The 16,957-nt window shown below is 36.5% G+C and overlaps 1 protein-coding gene across 1 annotated transcript in view; it reads left to right on the top strand.

Moving 5' to 3' along the window:
- LOC118480183 (myocardial zonula adherens protein-like) overlaps positions 1-16,957 on the top strand; it is a 36,701-nt gene continuing 19,744 nt past the window's right edge. Inside the window, exons 1-3 of the mRNA XM_035974898.1 lie at positions 1-399; positions 7,080-7,370; positions 7,854-7,953. Coding sequence (XP_035830791.1) covers positions 1-399; positions 7,080-7,370; positions 7,854-7,953 — 790 coding nt within the window. The remainder of the gene's footprint in view (positions 400-7,079; positions 7,371-7,853; positions 7,954-16,957) is intronic.

The raw sequence follows: 16,957 nt of genomic DNA on the forward strand, positions 1-16,957 counted from the left end.
ATGGATTCTGAAATTTATATTACACTGAACAAGTTTGAAAATTTTACAGGTATCGATGGAGAATCAATTGAAGAATTGATCAAAAGGTATATCGAGTTATATTGGGAGATGGTGAGATTGAAGATAATCAAGACAAATGAGGAATGGGTTAACAAGTTAGGAAATGCTTTACCGGGTGATGGATGGAGAACGTATCTGTCAGATTTGAAGAAGATATACTTAGACGTGAATTTGAGTTTGTTTATCGAGAAGATTAAAGAGCGAGAACGTGAATTCCAAAAGATTAGTAAGGCAGAAGCAACTGATAAAGCAAAATTCAAATCTGAGGAAATCGTTCGAGAGGTAGAGGAGCAGGTCAAAGAAATTTCAGCTATCAAGGTCGAGACGAAAGCTGAAGCTGTAAAAACGATCGAGAAGTGCTCAAACTGTGAAAATCTAAAATCTGAAAATGCCAAACTCTTGAGGGATTTAGAGAGTTTGACATTAGAAAACGAAAATCTTAAAAATTCAGAAAATGTTTTGAAAATTCAAATAAAAAATTCAGAAATTGAAAAAGTAAAAATTGAAAAAGATTTTCAAATTCAAATAAAGATTCTTGAAGATGGGAGGAATGTGTTTAGTAAGAATAACATCGAAAAGCAAAAAATGATAAATTCTCATCTTCAGAAGATTATCCAACTTGAAAAAGATGGAGAACAAGCTCGAAAGAAAATCAACGAGCTTGAAAATAAATTGAAAGATTTTGTGATTTCTTCAATGTATGTGAATATTCCATGTCCAAAACCGATCAATTCAATTCCAATAAGTGACGATGTCACAAACTTTGACAATGTCAAAGTTGAAGATTGTGATGAGAAATCTGATGATAAAATTGAAAAAATTGAAAAACAAAAATTGTTTTTAGAATTAAAAGAAAAATTCAAAAATACTGTTTTGCAATCTACCGAAATAGGTGAATGCTCAAAGCAGAAACCTGTTAAGAAGATTGTTAAACAAAAACAAATTGTTAAAAAGTCGAAAAATGTTCAAAACAAAAATAAAAGCTCATCAGATCAATCATCCAATCGCAATCAAAAATCACAAAAATTGAAAAACGAAAACTCAAAAATTGTTGGTAATAAGTGGTGCAGGTCAGACCACAGTGCTCAAAAGACAAATCCAACAATCAAGAAGAGGAAAGAGTATCACCAAGCCAGACAATGCTTTGATCTAAGCGTTTGGTATGAAAATGGTGATGGGTACGATAACAGAGTGTGTTACCGATGCGGGTATCAAGGACACATTGCTGTTAACTGCCAGAGACAGAGATTTGAGACGAGAAGATGCTTTGACTGTCAAATCAAAGGTCACATTGCAAGAGATTGCCCAAGGAGATCAAATGAAAGATCGAGGGCTGTATCTCAGAAGTTGGCAAAGAAACCAGTCACTGTCAAGCCCAAGGAACTGAGAGTTTCAGACCAGAAAGTCAAAGAACAGAAGGTCCAACAACCTAAAGTTCAAGAAACGAAAGTGAAGCTTTCTCAGGGGCAAAAAGACAAACTGCGAAAGAAGAGGAAGAAGGCCAGAGAATATCTGGAGAAGATTTTGTCCTCGGGTTCACCCGACAGATCGAATAAGAGTGCTGATGAATCAACCCCATCGTCTGCAAAGCCAAGCAAGATGAATTCATCAGATGCAAATCTGAGGACAAAAGAGGAGATAAAGAAGAAGGTAACAGTTTGTGGCAATGAATCTGTTTCTTCGGAAACAAAGGAGCCACATGTCGGCGACGAATCTGACTCAATAAAGTCAGACAAGCCACATTCAAGCAATGATTCTAGTTCGTCAAAACCAGAAGAGCCGATTGTTGAGATAAAATCTGAGAATTCAGGTTTAACAATGGATGATACGAACTTTCCTCCATTGATAAACAAGAATTCAAAATCACCCAAGGACAGTCAGGCTTGGGTAAAACTTTTCAAATGAAAAACCTGACTTGCCGGAGTTCCCAGGTTGGTAAGCGTGGAACATGAATCGGCATATTTCTTGAGAAATTTCATTCTGGTGATTTTTCGTCTTTCAAAAGATAAATCAGGGACATTAAGTTGTACTTGATTCATCTTTCCTATAAGTGGTAATTTGAAAAACAAGGTGATGAAACCCCGAGTTTATGAAATGTCACACAAAACTAATTTTCCGGAAAAACCATTTTGATTAAAACAAACTTAAGTATTTTGAAATCATAATGGGAAAATAGTTTGTTGTGAGGGGGAGTTCTGATTGTTTACGCCAAGTGGATGGAGAATTAATGTGATTCTCATCAAGTTGTCAAGTTTGTACAGTTAGTTTCAAATTTTCCCAGAAAATCAAAATTGAAACATATTTTGATTTTAGGGGGAGAAAATTTAAAAAAAATAGAAAATTTGAAAAAGTCAAAAACATTGAAAAATTTAAAAATGAGTTTTGTTGTGAAAAAGAGGAAATGATTGTAAATCAGTGGACTATCACAGCACGCTAAAGAAATGTAATGTCAAATGTAATAAACGGTCTCACTGATGATGTGACGATAGGTTTTGGTACATTTAGTAGATTTATTCGGGATATAAACCTAAAATTTCAAACTTGTGAAATTCGTGGGGAACACTACTTGGATATATAGGTAACCCCTGAAATCTCGTTTGAAAGGTCTCGTATTCTGATATACTAGGTGTTTATACTCTATGATGTCTGGGGTATTATTCCGGGACTTCTGCTGAACGGTAGTTCTGACCTAGTCCTTAGCTAATACTTTCCGCAAAATGCTTGAAACATAGCATAAAGCCCTCAGCTGATTAGACAATAAAATTGATAATCATCTGTTGTAGCTGAAAAGATCCTCTAAAGGGGACACACTGCTAAGTCGAAGCTGATATCTCTCTGCTGAACGGAAGTTCTGATCTGAGATCCCTCAGTTCTCGCATTTAACCCCTAATTTATGTACAGATATCATTGTAGTATTCTTGCCTGTAAGACTGAATATTGGGATTCTGGATACGGGAGTATATTCAAGAGGTGGGACACATGAACCGAACTAAGTTCATAAAACACTTAAATAGTATCCTGAATAGATTGAAAATTGTATGAAAATTTAAGATGACAACAATATCGTCAATCAACGTGAATCGTTTAAAACTTAAAACGATTAGAAGCTTAACGGTGCTTGTGATGTGTTTCAAAAACTGATATGATCCTCTTGCACAAACTCACAAAAACATGTTTGTTTTGCATTTTAGTTTCTGTCTTTGCATTTACGTTTCATATTTTGAAAAATCCAAAAAGATTTTCGACAACTGATGTTGAAAACCTGATATTCAAAATCTCAAAGGCTAAACAAGATGAACAGACAGGTTGGTTAAATGGTTTGGAATGTTTAGCTGATTCATTAAGTTGAATCACAATATTGTTTGTTATAATTGTGTGTTTGAGATGTGCAGGTTTCTGATTTGTTGATACGGAAAGCCAGGCGTCGATCCCAAAAGCACGGAAGCTTGACGAAAGGGGGAGCCTGAAGATTCTGAAGAAAGAGAGCAACGGAAGCTAAAGACAGATCCACCGGGATTTTGTTCAAGCAAGAGGAACTCAAGAGAGAGAGAAAGACAAGTTGCTACGAGTTTCACTACGAGATTGACTACGGCAATATCCAAGGGGGAGATTGTTGATGCATTTATTGTCTATCGCCTTCGTCAATCCGAGTCGTAGTGAGAAGCCGGAAGAAATCAAGCGCATAATGTCATATTTAGTTAGAAATGGCAAGGTGGCAAACTTGTAATTAATGAGAACTTTCATTAAGTTGCCTTGACCATATAAATAGGAGGTTATGTCATAATTTTAGTAAGATTTTTGGAAGAGTTAGAAGGAGAAGACTTCTAGAGAGAGAAAGTCTAGAGAGAGAAAGTGATTGTAATTGTGATTCTTGTACTGTACACGTCAAATCTAGCAATGGAATCACATTAGTAGTACGTTATCGTGTGTTCGGTCACGTTCGTTCACGGATTCCGCACGTGAAACGTTCGTTTCGCAATCGAACGGTCTCAAAACCGGTCCTACGTAAGTAAATGATGGAGGCATTAGGACTAACCCTTTTTCTTTCAACACCATTATTTTCATTTTTCTTTTCACCTACCCAAAAAATTCCCCCTAGTTAACCCCTTTGAGCCTAAACCTTTTCATTTCTTAACCCAAAACCCTTTTACCCACCAAAACCCCTTTTTCATTTTTAACCCCTTATTTTAGTAACAAAGCTTGGTTTTCATGTGACTCTTCAAAACAAAAAAAAAAAATGAATGATGATGAAGTTGGAAATAAACAAACAAAGCTCCTCAAACAAAAGCTTGTTTGAATAAATACTTCATTAAAAATAAAAAGTCACAAAAACAAAATGTTTTACGAAAACCAACGCTTTTTACGCCTTTCGCCCTTTTCAACTAACCACTAACCCAACCACCCACCTTTAGCCCAAGCCTAACCCTTCACCCGAAAAGTCCTCTTGATATTTACAAAGGTATAAAGTTAAAAAGGAGGAGGATTGATTGCTTGGCAAGCTTATGGTAGAAATAAGTTCCATGCCGCTCTCGAGTGATTCACTAAAAATACACCTTCGGCCGAGTGTGAGTGATTTCCCCCGTGAGGTATGTGAACTTGTATATAAATGGAATTTTAAAAAGGTATGTTATGCCTTAATAAATAATTTATCTTATGAAATGTTTTTAATAAATCATGATGAATAGGATTGTAAATAAATAAAAATAAAACCTAAACGATCTTGGAAAATCCCGACACTCTATGACAAGCCCAAAAACCTTCTCTTCTACCCATTCAATTTGGGAGTGAATAAAGCCACATTACAAAGAGTTTTGCTTGAGGACAAGCAAAGATTCAAGTGTGGGGGTACTTGATACGCGCAAAATGCAACATATAAATTATATCAATTGTGGCATAAAACTAACCCTTTTTTAGTACTAATGTTGGAAAAAGTGTGCTTTTGTCTTCCTTTTGTATTTTCAGGATTAAATGAGCTCAAATTAACAAAAGAAGCAAAAAGATAGCAAAATCTAACATAAATACAAGAAAAGGAACAAAAGTGGATTGCCCGACCCCTCGACAGCATCCTCCCAAGCAAAACAAAGAAGACAGAAGACTGAACACGCCCCGTGCTCAGTGAGCACGGGGCCGTGCCCAAGAAGCAGCAGAAAAGACAAACTAATAGAAGCTTCTATTGCCCACCATGGGGCCGTGCCCACCAGACACAAGGGCGTGGTCAGAGTACTGCAGGCGCATTTATTGTAATTGCGAATTACAATTAATGAAGAGAGAGAGTGTCAGACGGACATGGGGCCGTGCCCAGGCTTCTGTTCAGCCTATAAATAGGAGTGCTTGGAGCCATTTCAACTCATCCCTTGGCACACCACCTCTCTCACACTTCACCCACCACCCACCACCATCACAACACCATCATCCACCACCATCATCCATTGTCCATCATAGAGTGTGTGAGTCGTCTCGGGATCCAAGATTGATCGTAAGAGTTCTTGATAATCAAAGGCCATGTTTGCCTAAGTCTCTTACATCACTTGGTGAAGACAAGTGTCTAGTGTAATACTTTTTATTTTTAATCTTTTGCACTTTTTATTTGGTTTTGTATTAATGACTTTAATAACTAGTTTCTTATGTTGAAGGTGATTCTTCCTTATCGTTTGTCCGTGGTGTCTTGACATTATTTTACTGTCAATATAAAATAAAAGATTTTCACCATTCATATCTCCACGGTCTATATGGAGGTATGTTGGCTACCTGGTCGGGGGTTAAGGGAACGGTTTGGTAAGAGTCTTGCCCTTGTTCAGCGTTTAGAGGTCCTACAAGGGACCTGGGTCAAATTTAGTAGGATCTCCTTCAATACCCAAAGGTATTGGATGGCGGGGATCTAAACTCTTTGACCCCCTCATAAGTTAAACTACTATTAATACTATAACCCGGCTACTTAGGACTGTATCCCTGCTGACTCAGACTACTTAGTCGAGGGTAACGTCACCTTCAAAAGAGGGGCCTACCATAATTTGCATTAATAACTTAATAATTATCTTTCAATAATCCGACCTTTTAGGATTGTATCCTTGCTGACTCAAACTACTGGGTTGAGGGTAACGTCACCTTCAAAAGAGGGGCCTACTACAATAACTAAGATAATCTCTTAAACAAGTGCAAAAGTGCGAAAATAATCAAAGGTTGCACTATACACGAGTCGGATCCAAGTGATTCATCTTGTCTATCTGTTTTTATTTTTATTTATATTTTTCAGCATTTAGTTAGTTTTATTTTCTTAGTTTTAAAATCTTTTCTAACATTTTGGTTTGATTAGACGTTGAGGATAAGTCGGTACTAAAAGCTCTTGTGTCCTTAGACCACCTCGGTATCTTACCAACACTATACTACGTCCACGATGGGTGCACTTGCCCATATGTGTGCTTAGTGTTAGTAAATATCGTGTTTTATAAATTTAAAACTTTGCTAAAAAGTGTAAAAAGGGCTTAAAATATATACCTAAAACATATACACACTTGCACGCATCAGCCATATATCAACAAGTTGCTCAGCAACCAGATCAACAAAAGGAATCACAAACTGCACATGCTAGAATGATTGAAGATGCAAATAAGAAAGCTTATTATGGTATCATTGATCAAGATGATGAAAAAGTGGCAGAAGGTTTCAGCTGGGATAAATATATTCCACCTGATTCAAAAGTTGTAGCACTCATTGCAAAAGTTATTCAAGAACTAGATTTGTTTACAGAATGGATGAAAGTGATTGGTGTTAGTGAGAAGAATCAAGATGGAGAGTCTGTTTCATCAGATGAAAGTTCAGAGAGAACAACAGTTTTTGATAAAACACCATCTGATTCTGGATCTTCAGATGATAATTTAGAAAAGACAATAGATTTTGATCAATCTCCAACTGATGACAACAATGATTATGAGGAAGAAATGCATATTCATGTTGCAAAAACTCATTTATCTCCTGAAAGTTTTCAATTTTATTTTGCAGATCGAGTGGAGAAGTTGAAGAAGAAACGAGCAGCAAAAGAGTTGAAAAAGGTGAAGGTTGAAAGTGTTACTGGGACAATGAAGAATGAACAAAGCAAGGAAGTTAATGTTGTTGAGAGGAATGGTGAAGTTGAGAAAGTTATTGAAGTAGAAAAGATTGTGGAAGTCATCAAGTCTTGCTTAAAGTGTTCAGAACCTTGCAAGCAGTGTGAAGAAAAAGATGAGAAGTTGGTTGAACAAGAAAAGATGATAGAAAAGTTACTGTTTGATCTCAATTATGTGAAAGAATCTTACGATGTGCTGAATAGAACGGTAACTGGTCTGCAAAAGACAAATTCTGAAAGAGAAGATGCACTGACAATGTTGAATGCTGTGATGATGTCGAAGCAGAAAGCCATTAATTTTTACATTGAAGAAAGTGCAAAGTGGAAGCAAGAGTTGGAAACTGAAAAGATAGAGAATGAGAGAATCAGACGATTATTACAAAGTTATTCTAGTTCCGATTATTTGATTGATCGAATCTATCCAACTGTTGCAGGTCTTGAAGCATTTCAAGATGAAAAGCCAAAGAAGAAGGATACTGGTAAGAAACAGAGTGTTAGTTACAATAAGTATCCGCCTCCGATCTGGGAAGGTTAATCTCCCAGAAAACCAAATGAGGAGCAAGTCAAAAAGGTTGTCAATATAAAGCTAAAATCCAAAACAACTGATGAGTTACCAGAAAACATTGACGTCACGTTCACATCGTCTGACACTGATCATGAGTCTGAGTTAATAAAAAAGGTGGTCGATCAGGTGTTGGATACAGATGAGGAGTCGGAGTCAAAGTTTGAGTCTGAAAGTCCGGGATCATCATCAGTTGGCAGTCCAAAGACGTCGGTTAAACGGGTTTATAGTAAAAAGTTTCTGTTATCAAAATCTAATTTGAATGACGAACCAATCAAAGTGGCATATACTTTGATAGATTCTGACAAATTATATTCTGATTAAGAATTTCCAATAAGAAGTGTTCAAGTTGAAAAGATCAAAAAGGTTTTCAAACTAATAGAAATCAATATTTCTGAAATAAAAGATGTAAATCTTAATGAAAAACCTAAAAAATACACCTCAAGAGTTCAACAACGGTTAAACAAGAAAAAGGGTTACAGTTCTGGTTCTGGTTTTCAAAAGGAACCAAACCATAACGGTAATTTCAAAAAGAAAGGTTTTGGTTTTATCCCACCAGAAAATTATAAACATGAAAAAATTACTAAAACAAATACAAAATTTGTTTCAGGGACAAGTTGTGAAGAAGAATCAAAAAGCTCATTCTGGAAGCAATCAAACAGAGAATTCCTTGCCAAGAAGCAAGAGAAAATGAAGAATGAGTTTCATCAAAGAAAGGAGACAAGAACCTGTTACAAATGCAATAAAGTTGGTCACATTGCATGGAACTGTTCTCAAGCAACAAAAACAAAACAGGAAGTCTCTAAAAAACTCAAAGAACAAGTTGTTGATGAAGATGAACCACCAACTGAAAAATTTAAATTTTTGAAAATTCAACATATGAAGTTGGTGAGAGTTCAAAGTCAAGGTTTTATAAAAAGAGAGCTGAGCATGATAACCAAATGTGGGTTGTTAAAAAGTTTTATGAGAAACTTGGCGATAAATCTGATTCCACAAAGTCAGACGAGCCACAAGTTGATGTTAAAGAGGAAAACTCAGTGCCTCCAATGGATGATGAAAATTTTCCACCATTGAGGGCTGAGAATTTTAAACAAAAGGTTGGTAAGGTTGAGATCTCGAATCAATTCTATTATGAGAAGAAAGAATTTGATGTTGAGAAAGTGTTTAATGGAAATGTGAAAAAGATTTTTGGAAAAATGGTCGAGGGAAAGGCCAAAGGGGTAAAGGACTTTTATGAAACAAAGAAAGCGACTTATTACCCAAGTGAAGTTGAGGAGGAAACATCCAAGTTTGGTCAGGCTTGGATGGCAGTTTTTCACAAATAAAATCCTGACTTGCCAGAGCTCCCGGGTTGGTAAGAGTGGAGCAGGAATCAACATCATTCTTTATATCAGGTTTGATCGTGCATACCTACAACTGGTACAAAGGTTTGGTTTTCAAAGTGATTTATCAAGGTCATTAGTGTGAACTTGATGTAAATCTTCATATAAGTGGTTGAAAAACAATGTGATGATCTTATCCCATAACCTACAAATGGTTTGAAAAATCAACTACACTAATTTTTCGGAAAAACCATTTTGATTAAAACAAACTTAAGTGTTTTGAAATCTTAATGGGAAAATAGTTTGTTGAAAGGGGGAGTTCTGATTGTTTATGCCAAGTGGATGGCGAATTGAAGCGATTCACAACAGTTGTCAATTTACTTGTACAGTTTGTTTTCAATTTTGTTTAAATATGTTTGAATTTTAGGGGAGTAAAAATTTCAGAAAATTCAAAAACATTAGAAAATTTGAAAAATCCAAAAACATGATAAAATGAAAATGAGTTTTGTTGTGAAAAAGAGGAAATGATAGTACATCAGTGGACTATCACAACACGCTAAAGAATTGTTATAACAAAAATGTGATAAACAATCTCACTGCGGATATGCCAGTAGGTTTTTATACATTTAGTAGATTGTTTTCGAGATATAAACCTAAAAATATTCAAACTTGCTTATATCGTGGGGAACATTTCTTGGATATATGGGTAACCCCTGAAATCTTGTTTGAAAGGTCCCTCTTTCTGAGATACTAGGTCTTTATACTCAGTGATATCTGGGGTATTATCCCGGGACTTCTGATTTTGCGGAAGCAATGGCCTAGTCCCTGTATAATACTTTCTGCTTGCTTGAAATATAGCGCTGCCCTCAGTACAAAAATGATGAAACATTGCAAAATGCTAATCATGTGATGTTGAAGAAAAGATTTTCTAAAGGGAACACACTAAAAGACGAGCCGTCATCTCTCTGCTGAACAAAAGTTCTGACCGGAGCTCTCACGGTTTCTCATTTAACCCTTTTACAGATATCATCTAGGTATACTCACCTGTAAGACTGAATATTGGGATCTGGATACGGGAGTATATTCAAGTGGTGGGACACGCGAATAAGTTTTAAGTCTCTTAAAACACTAATATCGTATCTCGAAACAGTTGAACTTTGTGTGGAAATTTAAGTGGATCAGTATACTGACAATCTAAGTGAATTGTTTAGAACTTAAAATGTTAAAATCTTAACGGTGTTTGTCACACCCCGACCACGTGGGACAACCAAACGTGGCGGAAACGTCGGGGAGTGTTGTAACAGAATTAATTGTTTCACAACCATGGCATACAAAGTTATATTTTATTTATCAACAAGAGTGTTACATTGTCTCAAAAACAGGAAATAAGGAGTTCAGAACATAATTAATCTAGTTCTATCTTCGTTTTAAGTCTCTAAGGAACATGTCTGCCCTTGTGTCATGATCATCGTCCTACGCAAAAGCTCCTGAAAACACATGTGAAAATATGTATTTCAGCATAAAAATGCCTGTGAGATACATTAGTTTTGCGAAAATAGGATTCATGACTTAAGATTTAGAAATGTTTAATAAAATTCAGTCATGAACCTTGTAAATTGTTTTGTTTTGTAAATCATTTGAAAAGCGATAAGATCAGATGATATGTATACATAAAAGAATAATACATGGTTAAATAAATAACCAAGTATAGTAAGTTGGGAAAAAGAAGTTGTTTGTTAAAGCAATGTCTTGTGGAAGATATGTTATTTGTATAAAATGTTATTTATCTAAATTGAAATGATTCAAATAACGCTACGATATGTAATACCATACAAACACTTATATATAGGAAGTACCAGCGGCGTATCCACCATGCTTGTCTCATATTACACGTCTCGTTACTTAAATCATTTAAACAAACCACCAATGTATAAAATCCATGTTTAAACCAATTGTCAAAAAGTCCTCGTATAAGCCAAGTCAAATGTTAAAAAGTCCAAATGTAGTCAAATAATGTGTAACAAATGTTATGTATTGTAAGTAAAGTATTATTACATAATACAAATGTAGAGATGTACAAAACGAAGTTTTCAAAAAGTTATGTTTTGAAAAGTAAATGCATGTTACATTGATACAAACATTTATGTGGTAAGTTAACGCATACATTCAAGCCTTGAGACAGTCGGATAACCCTAAGTCAAGGTTATCAAAAGAAATGTTTTCGGATTCAGTCATTCCTTACATCCAAACAAACCCGAGATGTCAGGAATGGGATTTGTCAAGTCCTATGGTACCACTACTTACTACCGAGCGGCGTAGCTAATGTTAATGAACGTATATAAGTCTCGCTTGTGCAAACCAAATGTCATAGCAAATGTAAAACATGTTATATGAAAACAATGTACTAAGTATGCTAAGTTAACATACAAAGCAGAAAAGTCATGTAAATCAATGTGCTAGCATGCTATCAGTCAACATACATAGCAGAAATGTAAAGTAAAACAATGAACTAAGTATGCACACAATGGTCATACATAGCATAGAATGTAATGAAATCATGTACTATAATGTACTAATGAACATAACTACCATATGATATGAAAGCATGAAAAGCATGAAAGTAACAAGTAGGCACAAGTGTTTCACCCCAAAACAGTTTGGAAAATGGTAGAAGAGGGGTATATGTGACAACCGGTAATTAACGGCATCTAATTACGTGATTAGCGAACGATTAAGGATATAATTAATAGTGTTTAAGGCCTTAATTAACCTAATTAGGCTCTTAGTATGCCTAGGAACGCTTATCAGACGTGATAGTGCGCGTATGGTGATTTCTGGAGAAATCTGCGGAACGATACACGGAAACGAACTGACACCGTATAAACTACTGACAACGCCATCGATTACAAAGTTTATACATATAACATATACTTATGGATTACGTTTTGCGAAAATATTATGCTTTCAAACAACACCAAACGCAAATGCGAACGAAAAACGCGGAAACAGTAACGCACCGACAATCAACGACGAAACAAAAGCATCAGATGCGCGTATTAACTTAAAAACTGAAATATTATGATATATTTAGCTTCGTTTTTAAATCTTACTATCCGTAGTTGAAAATGAATCGAAAAACGAGTTAAGAATGACGACCGAGTCAATTTTACGTGTTTTAACTCACTCGACAAAATACGCGTCGAATATTGATTTCTGACGAAATCTTTGAGTATTTGTTGACTTAACATTATAATTTACGACATATACAAACTTCGAGTTCGAGAAACGGGCTTCAGAATTGTTACTGGGCTGCTTCAACCCGCTAACGGACCTCGGGCCCAACCCACTAAACCATTTGGTTAACCTAACTATATAAACACCTTATCTCATTTTTTTTGTTCATTTTGATACCCTAAACAATCAACACACAACTACAGTACGTCTGTTGCTCTCCATCTCCTTCACACACAACTAGGGAACTCATCTCCTTCATACCCACACCACACATACAGCTCCTGTATCTCTCTCTCTCTCTCTCGAATCCACCTGTGAACACAAGATATTTCACCCACACACCACAACAACCTCCTCACCCTCTCAACTTGCTGGAGCCGACAATCGGAGCCGAAACCGACGGCCGGTTTCTTCTCCGGTCGCGCACGACACCCACACCCCTCGTCTCTCTCTCTGATTCGCTTTTCCGGCACTCAAACACCACTCAGACGCACTCACACCCCCTCGTTCTCTGATGATGGTAACGAGGTAGGACGAAGATGATGATGTGTTGATGATGATCGACTGACAGAATAGCCGGTGGTGCGGCGGCGGTGCTTGTTTTCTCCCGACGACGACGACAAGGTTTGTGATTCGGTTCAAGTTTTAGTTCAGTCACGGAGATCAGTTTTAGGTGTTGCACGGGTCAACAGGTCAGCCCCGATTCTTTTTTTTGGTTTCTCCGACGTGATGTTGAGTGATAACGGCGACAACAATGGTGGAGATGTGGTTCAGTTTCGAGTATTAGTCAGCTTGGGGTGTTTTGAATGTTTTGGTTCAGTTTTGGTTGGTTTAAGATGCTTCGGATTCGGTTAGGCTCGACAAAATTCTCGGTTGGTTCATGTTCGGTTTCTGGTCTCGGTCACAGCAGGTCGGTCAACAAGCAGGTTCGGGTCTCGGCTCGTATCTCGGTTAAGTTTTGAGCTCAGTCAAGCAGATCAAAGAAAGTCAACATCAGTCAAAGTCAGTTTCGGCTCGGGTCAGAATTGGTCAACAGGATCGGCTCGGTCAACGCGGTCAGGTTCAGTTTTGGTGCGGTGCGAGTCGACTTGGTCAAACTAAGTCAACTCAGTCAGACCTGGTCAACTCAGTCAACGTGAGTCAACCCAGTTGACTCGGTCAACTCGAAGGACCCGGTAAAGTTTTAAGCATACCGAATTAGTTTACGTTAGACTTTATATAGTTAAACGCGAAACCGAGCTCGACCGATACTCTAGCGCTTAGTTACGTTTTTGATAGAGTTGATGAAAACTATATTTAGATGATTATATTGATTGAAATGTTGTTAAATTTTTGACAAATAACGACAACTTTGATTGTCGGGGCAACCTAAAAACAGGGGAAACTCTGCCCAATTTTCGTTAAAAACCCAAAACACGACACGTAATTTATGATCTAAAAACGACACTTATCGAATTTCGAATTCTTCTTATAAAATAAATATAAATATATATTTATTTTGGCGACTTTACGAATTACAAATAAAGTTATAACATTCGACGAATACTATTTATCTTTATTTTAAACCACTAATACTCGAATCTTATTATTTTATTTCAAAACGCGTTTAGTCTCAAAACATGCTTTTACAAAACGAGTTGTATGTCGAATGTCGAGAATTCTGAACATTTGTTTAAATGTAATGTCTATATGTATTTCAAACAATCGACTTCGTACATTGGTATGAAATAAGTATAACATTTTATATTTATTTTAAACCCCGACTTTAAACTTTCTAAATAGCTAAATATAATTTTTATATTTATTTCAAACTTTTGATATTCGGAAATCTTATGAAGTAAATATAGTTATTTATATTACTTTCAATTATTTAGGGTCCGAATATCCTTATAAGACGATCACAAATGTTTGAATTCATTTCAAACATCAAGCTTTCGATATATAGATACGTATGTATATATGTTCATTTATTTCCATGTTACAACAACTACGACGACACGATCCGTTATTCACCTACGTATTTCTATTCGCGACAACTAATACGACGCCATAAGTACATTTATATTTAAATATTTAAATGTATATATATACTAAACCATTCGAAAACTAAGTCGTTTTCGAGACATTGTTTTTATCCCGATTATAAGCGGGACCAAATAACCATAGATTGGCTATTCTAAATCAAAACAATAACACCTTCATAGAATCGTTGAGTTAATGACTCGGTAGAGCTCGGACACGTAGTTTAGCTACGTTTTAATTAGAAACTTATAAGTGATTCCTTGTTAGGAATGCTATAGTTGCACGCTAGCGAGTCACGTTCTTGGAACGGCATCACGGAAACACCATTAGCTAGCTTTGCACAGGAATGTCAAGGTGAGTTCATAACCCCCACTTTTTACTGTTTTACATTTTTATAAATGTTTTCGGGGGTGGAAAGACATGCAAGTTTTTGCAAAAGCAAACACTATTTTGATGAACGAAAACACATATTTATAAACCCTGTTGCAAATGAATTCCAACAAACTCGAAAGGTTTACGAAAGGTTTATACTAAACATACCGGTTTTACAAAACAAACGCGTATTTTCGCAAACATGCATGATTTTCATGACTAGTGACGAGAATATCCTAGTTACTACAATGGGACTGGGTTGGCCTGCGTACGAAAAACGAGACAACTCAGTGAGATCATGTCCCCCTTTTCTTTCAACGTTTCGGTTTACAACTTTCGGGGGGAAATACATATCAAACTTAGGTATGATTAAGTTATGGAATGAACTCTTAGATCATGTGAGCATAGGCTGTAACTGAGGTGCCATTAATCCTTTTGAGGACCAAGGAACAAAGGTTAGATCTAATGGGTACGGGCGAGCCCCACTCACGGTCCATGGGTGACCACTTAGAGTGCTGTTGTGTCCCAGTCGAGGTGATTCGACACTAAAAATTGCCTACTCGGGTTGAGTACCTCCTATGTCGTCGCATATATTAATGTCCTCGCGAAACATTAATGATCAACATGTTCATAGACGCTTTACATACCAACTCACAACACTATAACTTTCTTATGTTTTTAATATGCATTTGACGCAAACTCATACTACATGGATTTACAAACTTGGGTAACGTTTTCAACTTATGTACAAGTAAGAGGACGAGTTGGTCCTGCTTACAAAGACTCTCGTGGGCTAGACTCACAGTTTTCATATATCATGCCGAGAAAATGATTTTACTATATTTTCTCAACAACTTTTAAACCGGTTACCAAACAGATTTATTTTAAATCTTTTCAAAACAAACTATGAACTCGCTCAACTTTATGTTGACTTTTTCGCATGTTCTTTCTCAGGTGGCAATTTTCAAAACTATGGAACGGTTGGAATAGGAGAACCCATGGGAATTCGAGTAATTAGCAGGCGTTAAATTTCTAGAAGTCTTAGCTTATTTGCTTCCGCTGTGCAATGAAGATACCGATCCAGTCACGCCAGCTCTGATATTTCGGGGTGTGACAGATTGGTATCAGAGCTATAGGTTTCAGTGAATTAGGTTTCTGTAGAGATACCTAGGCTTTAACCTTACTTTCCTCTGGGAACTTAGATTGTTAAGACTTGGACACATACAGAACGCCTAGGACTGAATATGGGTTTCCAACCGTTGCCGAAAACAATGAGTCAACAGTTTTGGTTTTAAACATACACAAGTGTTGTGTTGGATACATGGTACATGAAACGATTACATATAGTAAGCAAAACTTTTAGAGTTTTGGATAACATGCATTTAGGACCTTTGAAAAACTTATGTCGAAACTCGTTAAAGGTCCTCACTTAGAAACCGTGACTAACAACTCGGGCAAACACTATTATCTATATTGTCTATGCTATTTTAAATGCCCTAGTAGGTAATCTATGTGGAACGAAACGCTAGTGCGCAAGTATACATGAAACTTAAACAATATGTCAGCGGACGTCGAAGTACATCACACACAACTTTCAAGGCAAGGCCTTTGGAAAACATGATTGAGCACGATAACAACGATGCTAATCCCAACAGCGGGAGAACTACCGACCGCGATGCGGCACTTCGCCACGTGATCCTCCAAACGACATGAATCTCGCTGAGGTACGTTGAAACAAGATTTCATAACTATAGATACTTAGTCTAATGAGACTCACAACTATTGGCGCTTCAAAAGAAGTCACATGTCTTCGTATTCCCCCTACTTCATTAATGGCGATTACACTATGTTCGACATTCCATGGTAATGTCATCTAACAACCGGCCATCACATGAAGTTCCAGGTTAAGTCCTTAAACTTTTTCTATTGAAATCCTGACTTTTGCATATAGTGAGTAGATTTTCGCATTTCTACTCCCCCTAATGGTCATTTCATCACGAAGATTTTATTTCATGATAGCGAACACTCATTTGCTTATTTCTTGACAAATTCGTACGCTGCACATGCATTGTTTGCTACACATGTGGTTTCACTTCGAGTGGTTGTTTTGTCAAAATCGTAAATATTATTTCGCTATACTAAATCTTTGCATTGTATTCTAGACGACCCGTATAGTTGCAAAATGTTGACTCCTTGGTATTGAGTCAACGGATTTTTTGGAAAACTCATTTTCTTTTGAGTGGTATACATGGTTTTTCATTGTAACCATGTTGAAACTTCCAT

This window comes from Helianthus annuus, chromosome 7 (assembly GCF_002127325.2).
Source record: "Helianthus annuus cultivar XRQ/B chromosome 7, HanXRQr2.0-SUNRISE, whole genome shotgun sequence".
Taxonomy (NCBI): Eukaryota; Viridiplantae; Streptophyta; class Magnoliopsida; order Asterales; family Asteraceae; genus Helianthus; species Helianthus annuus.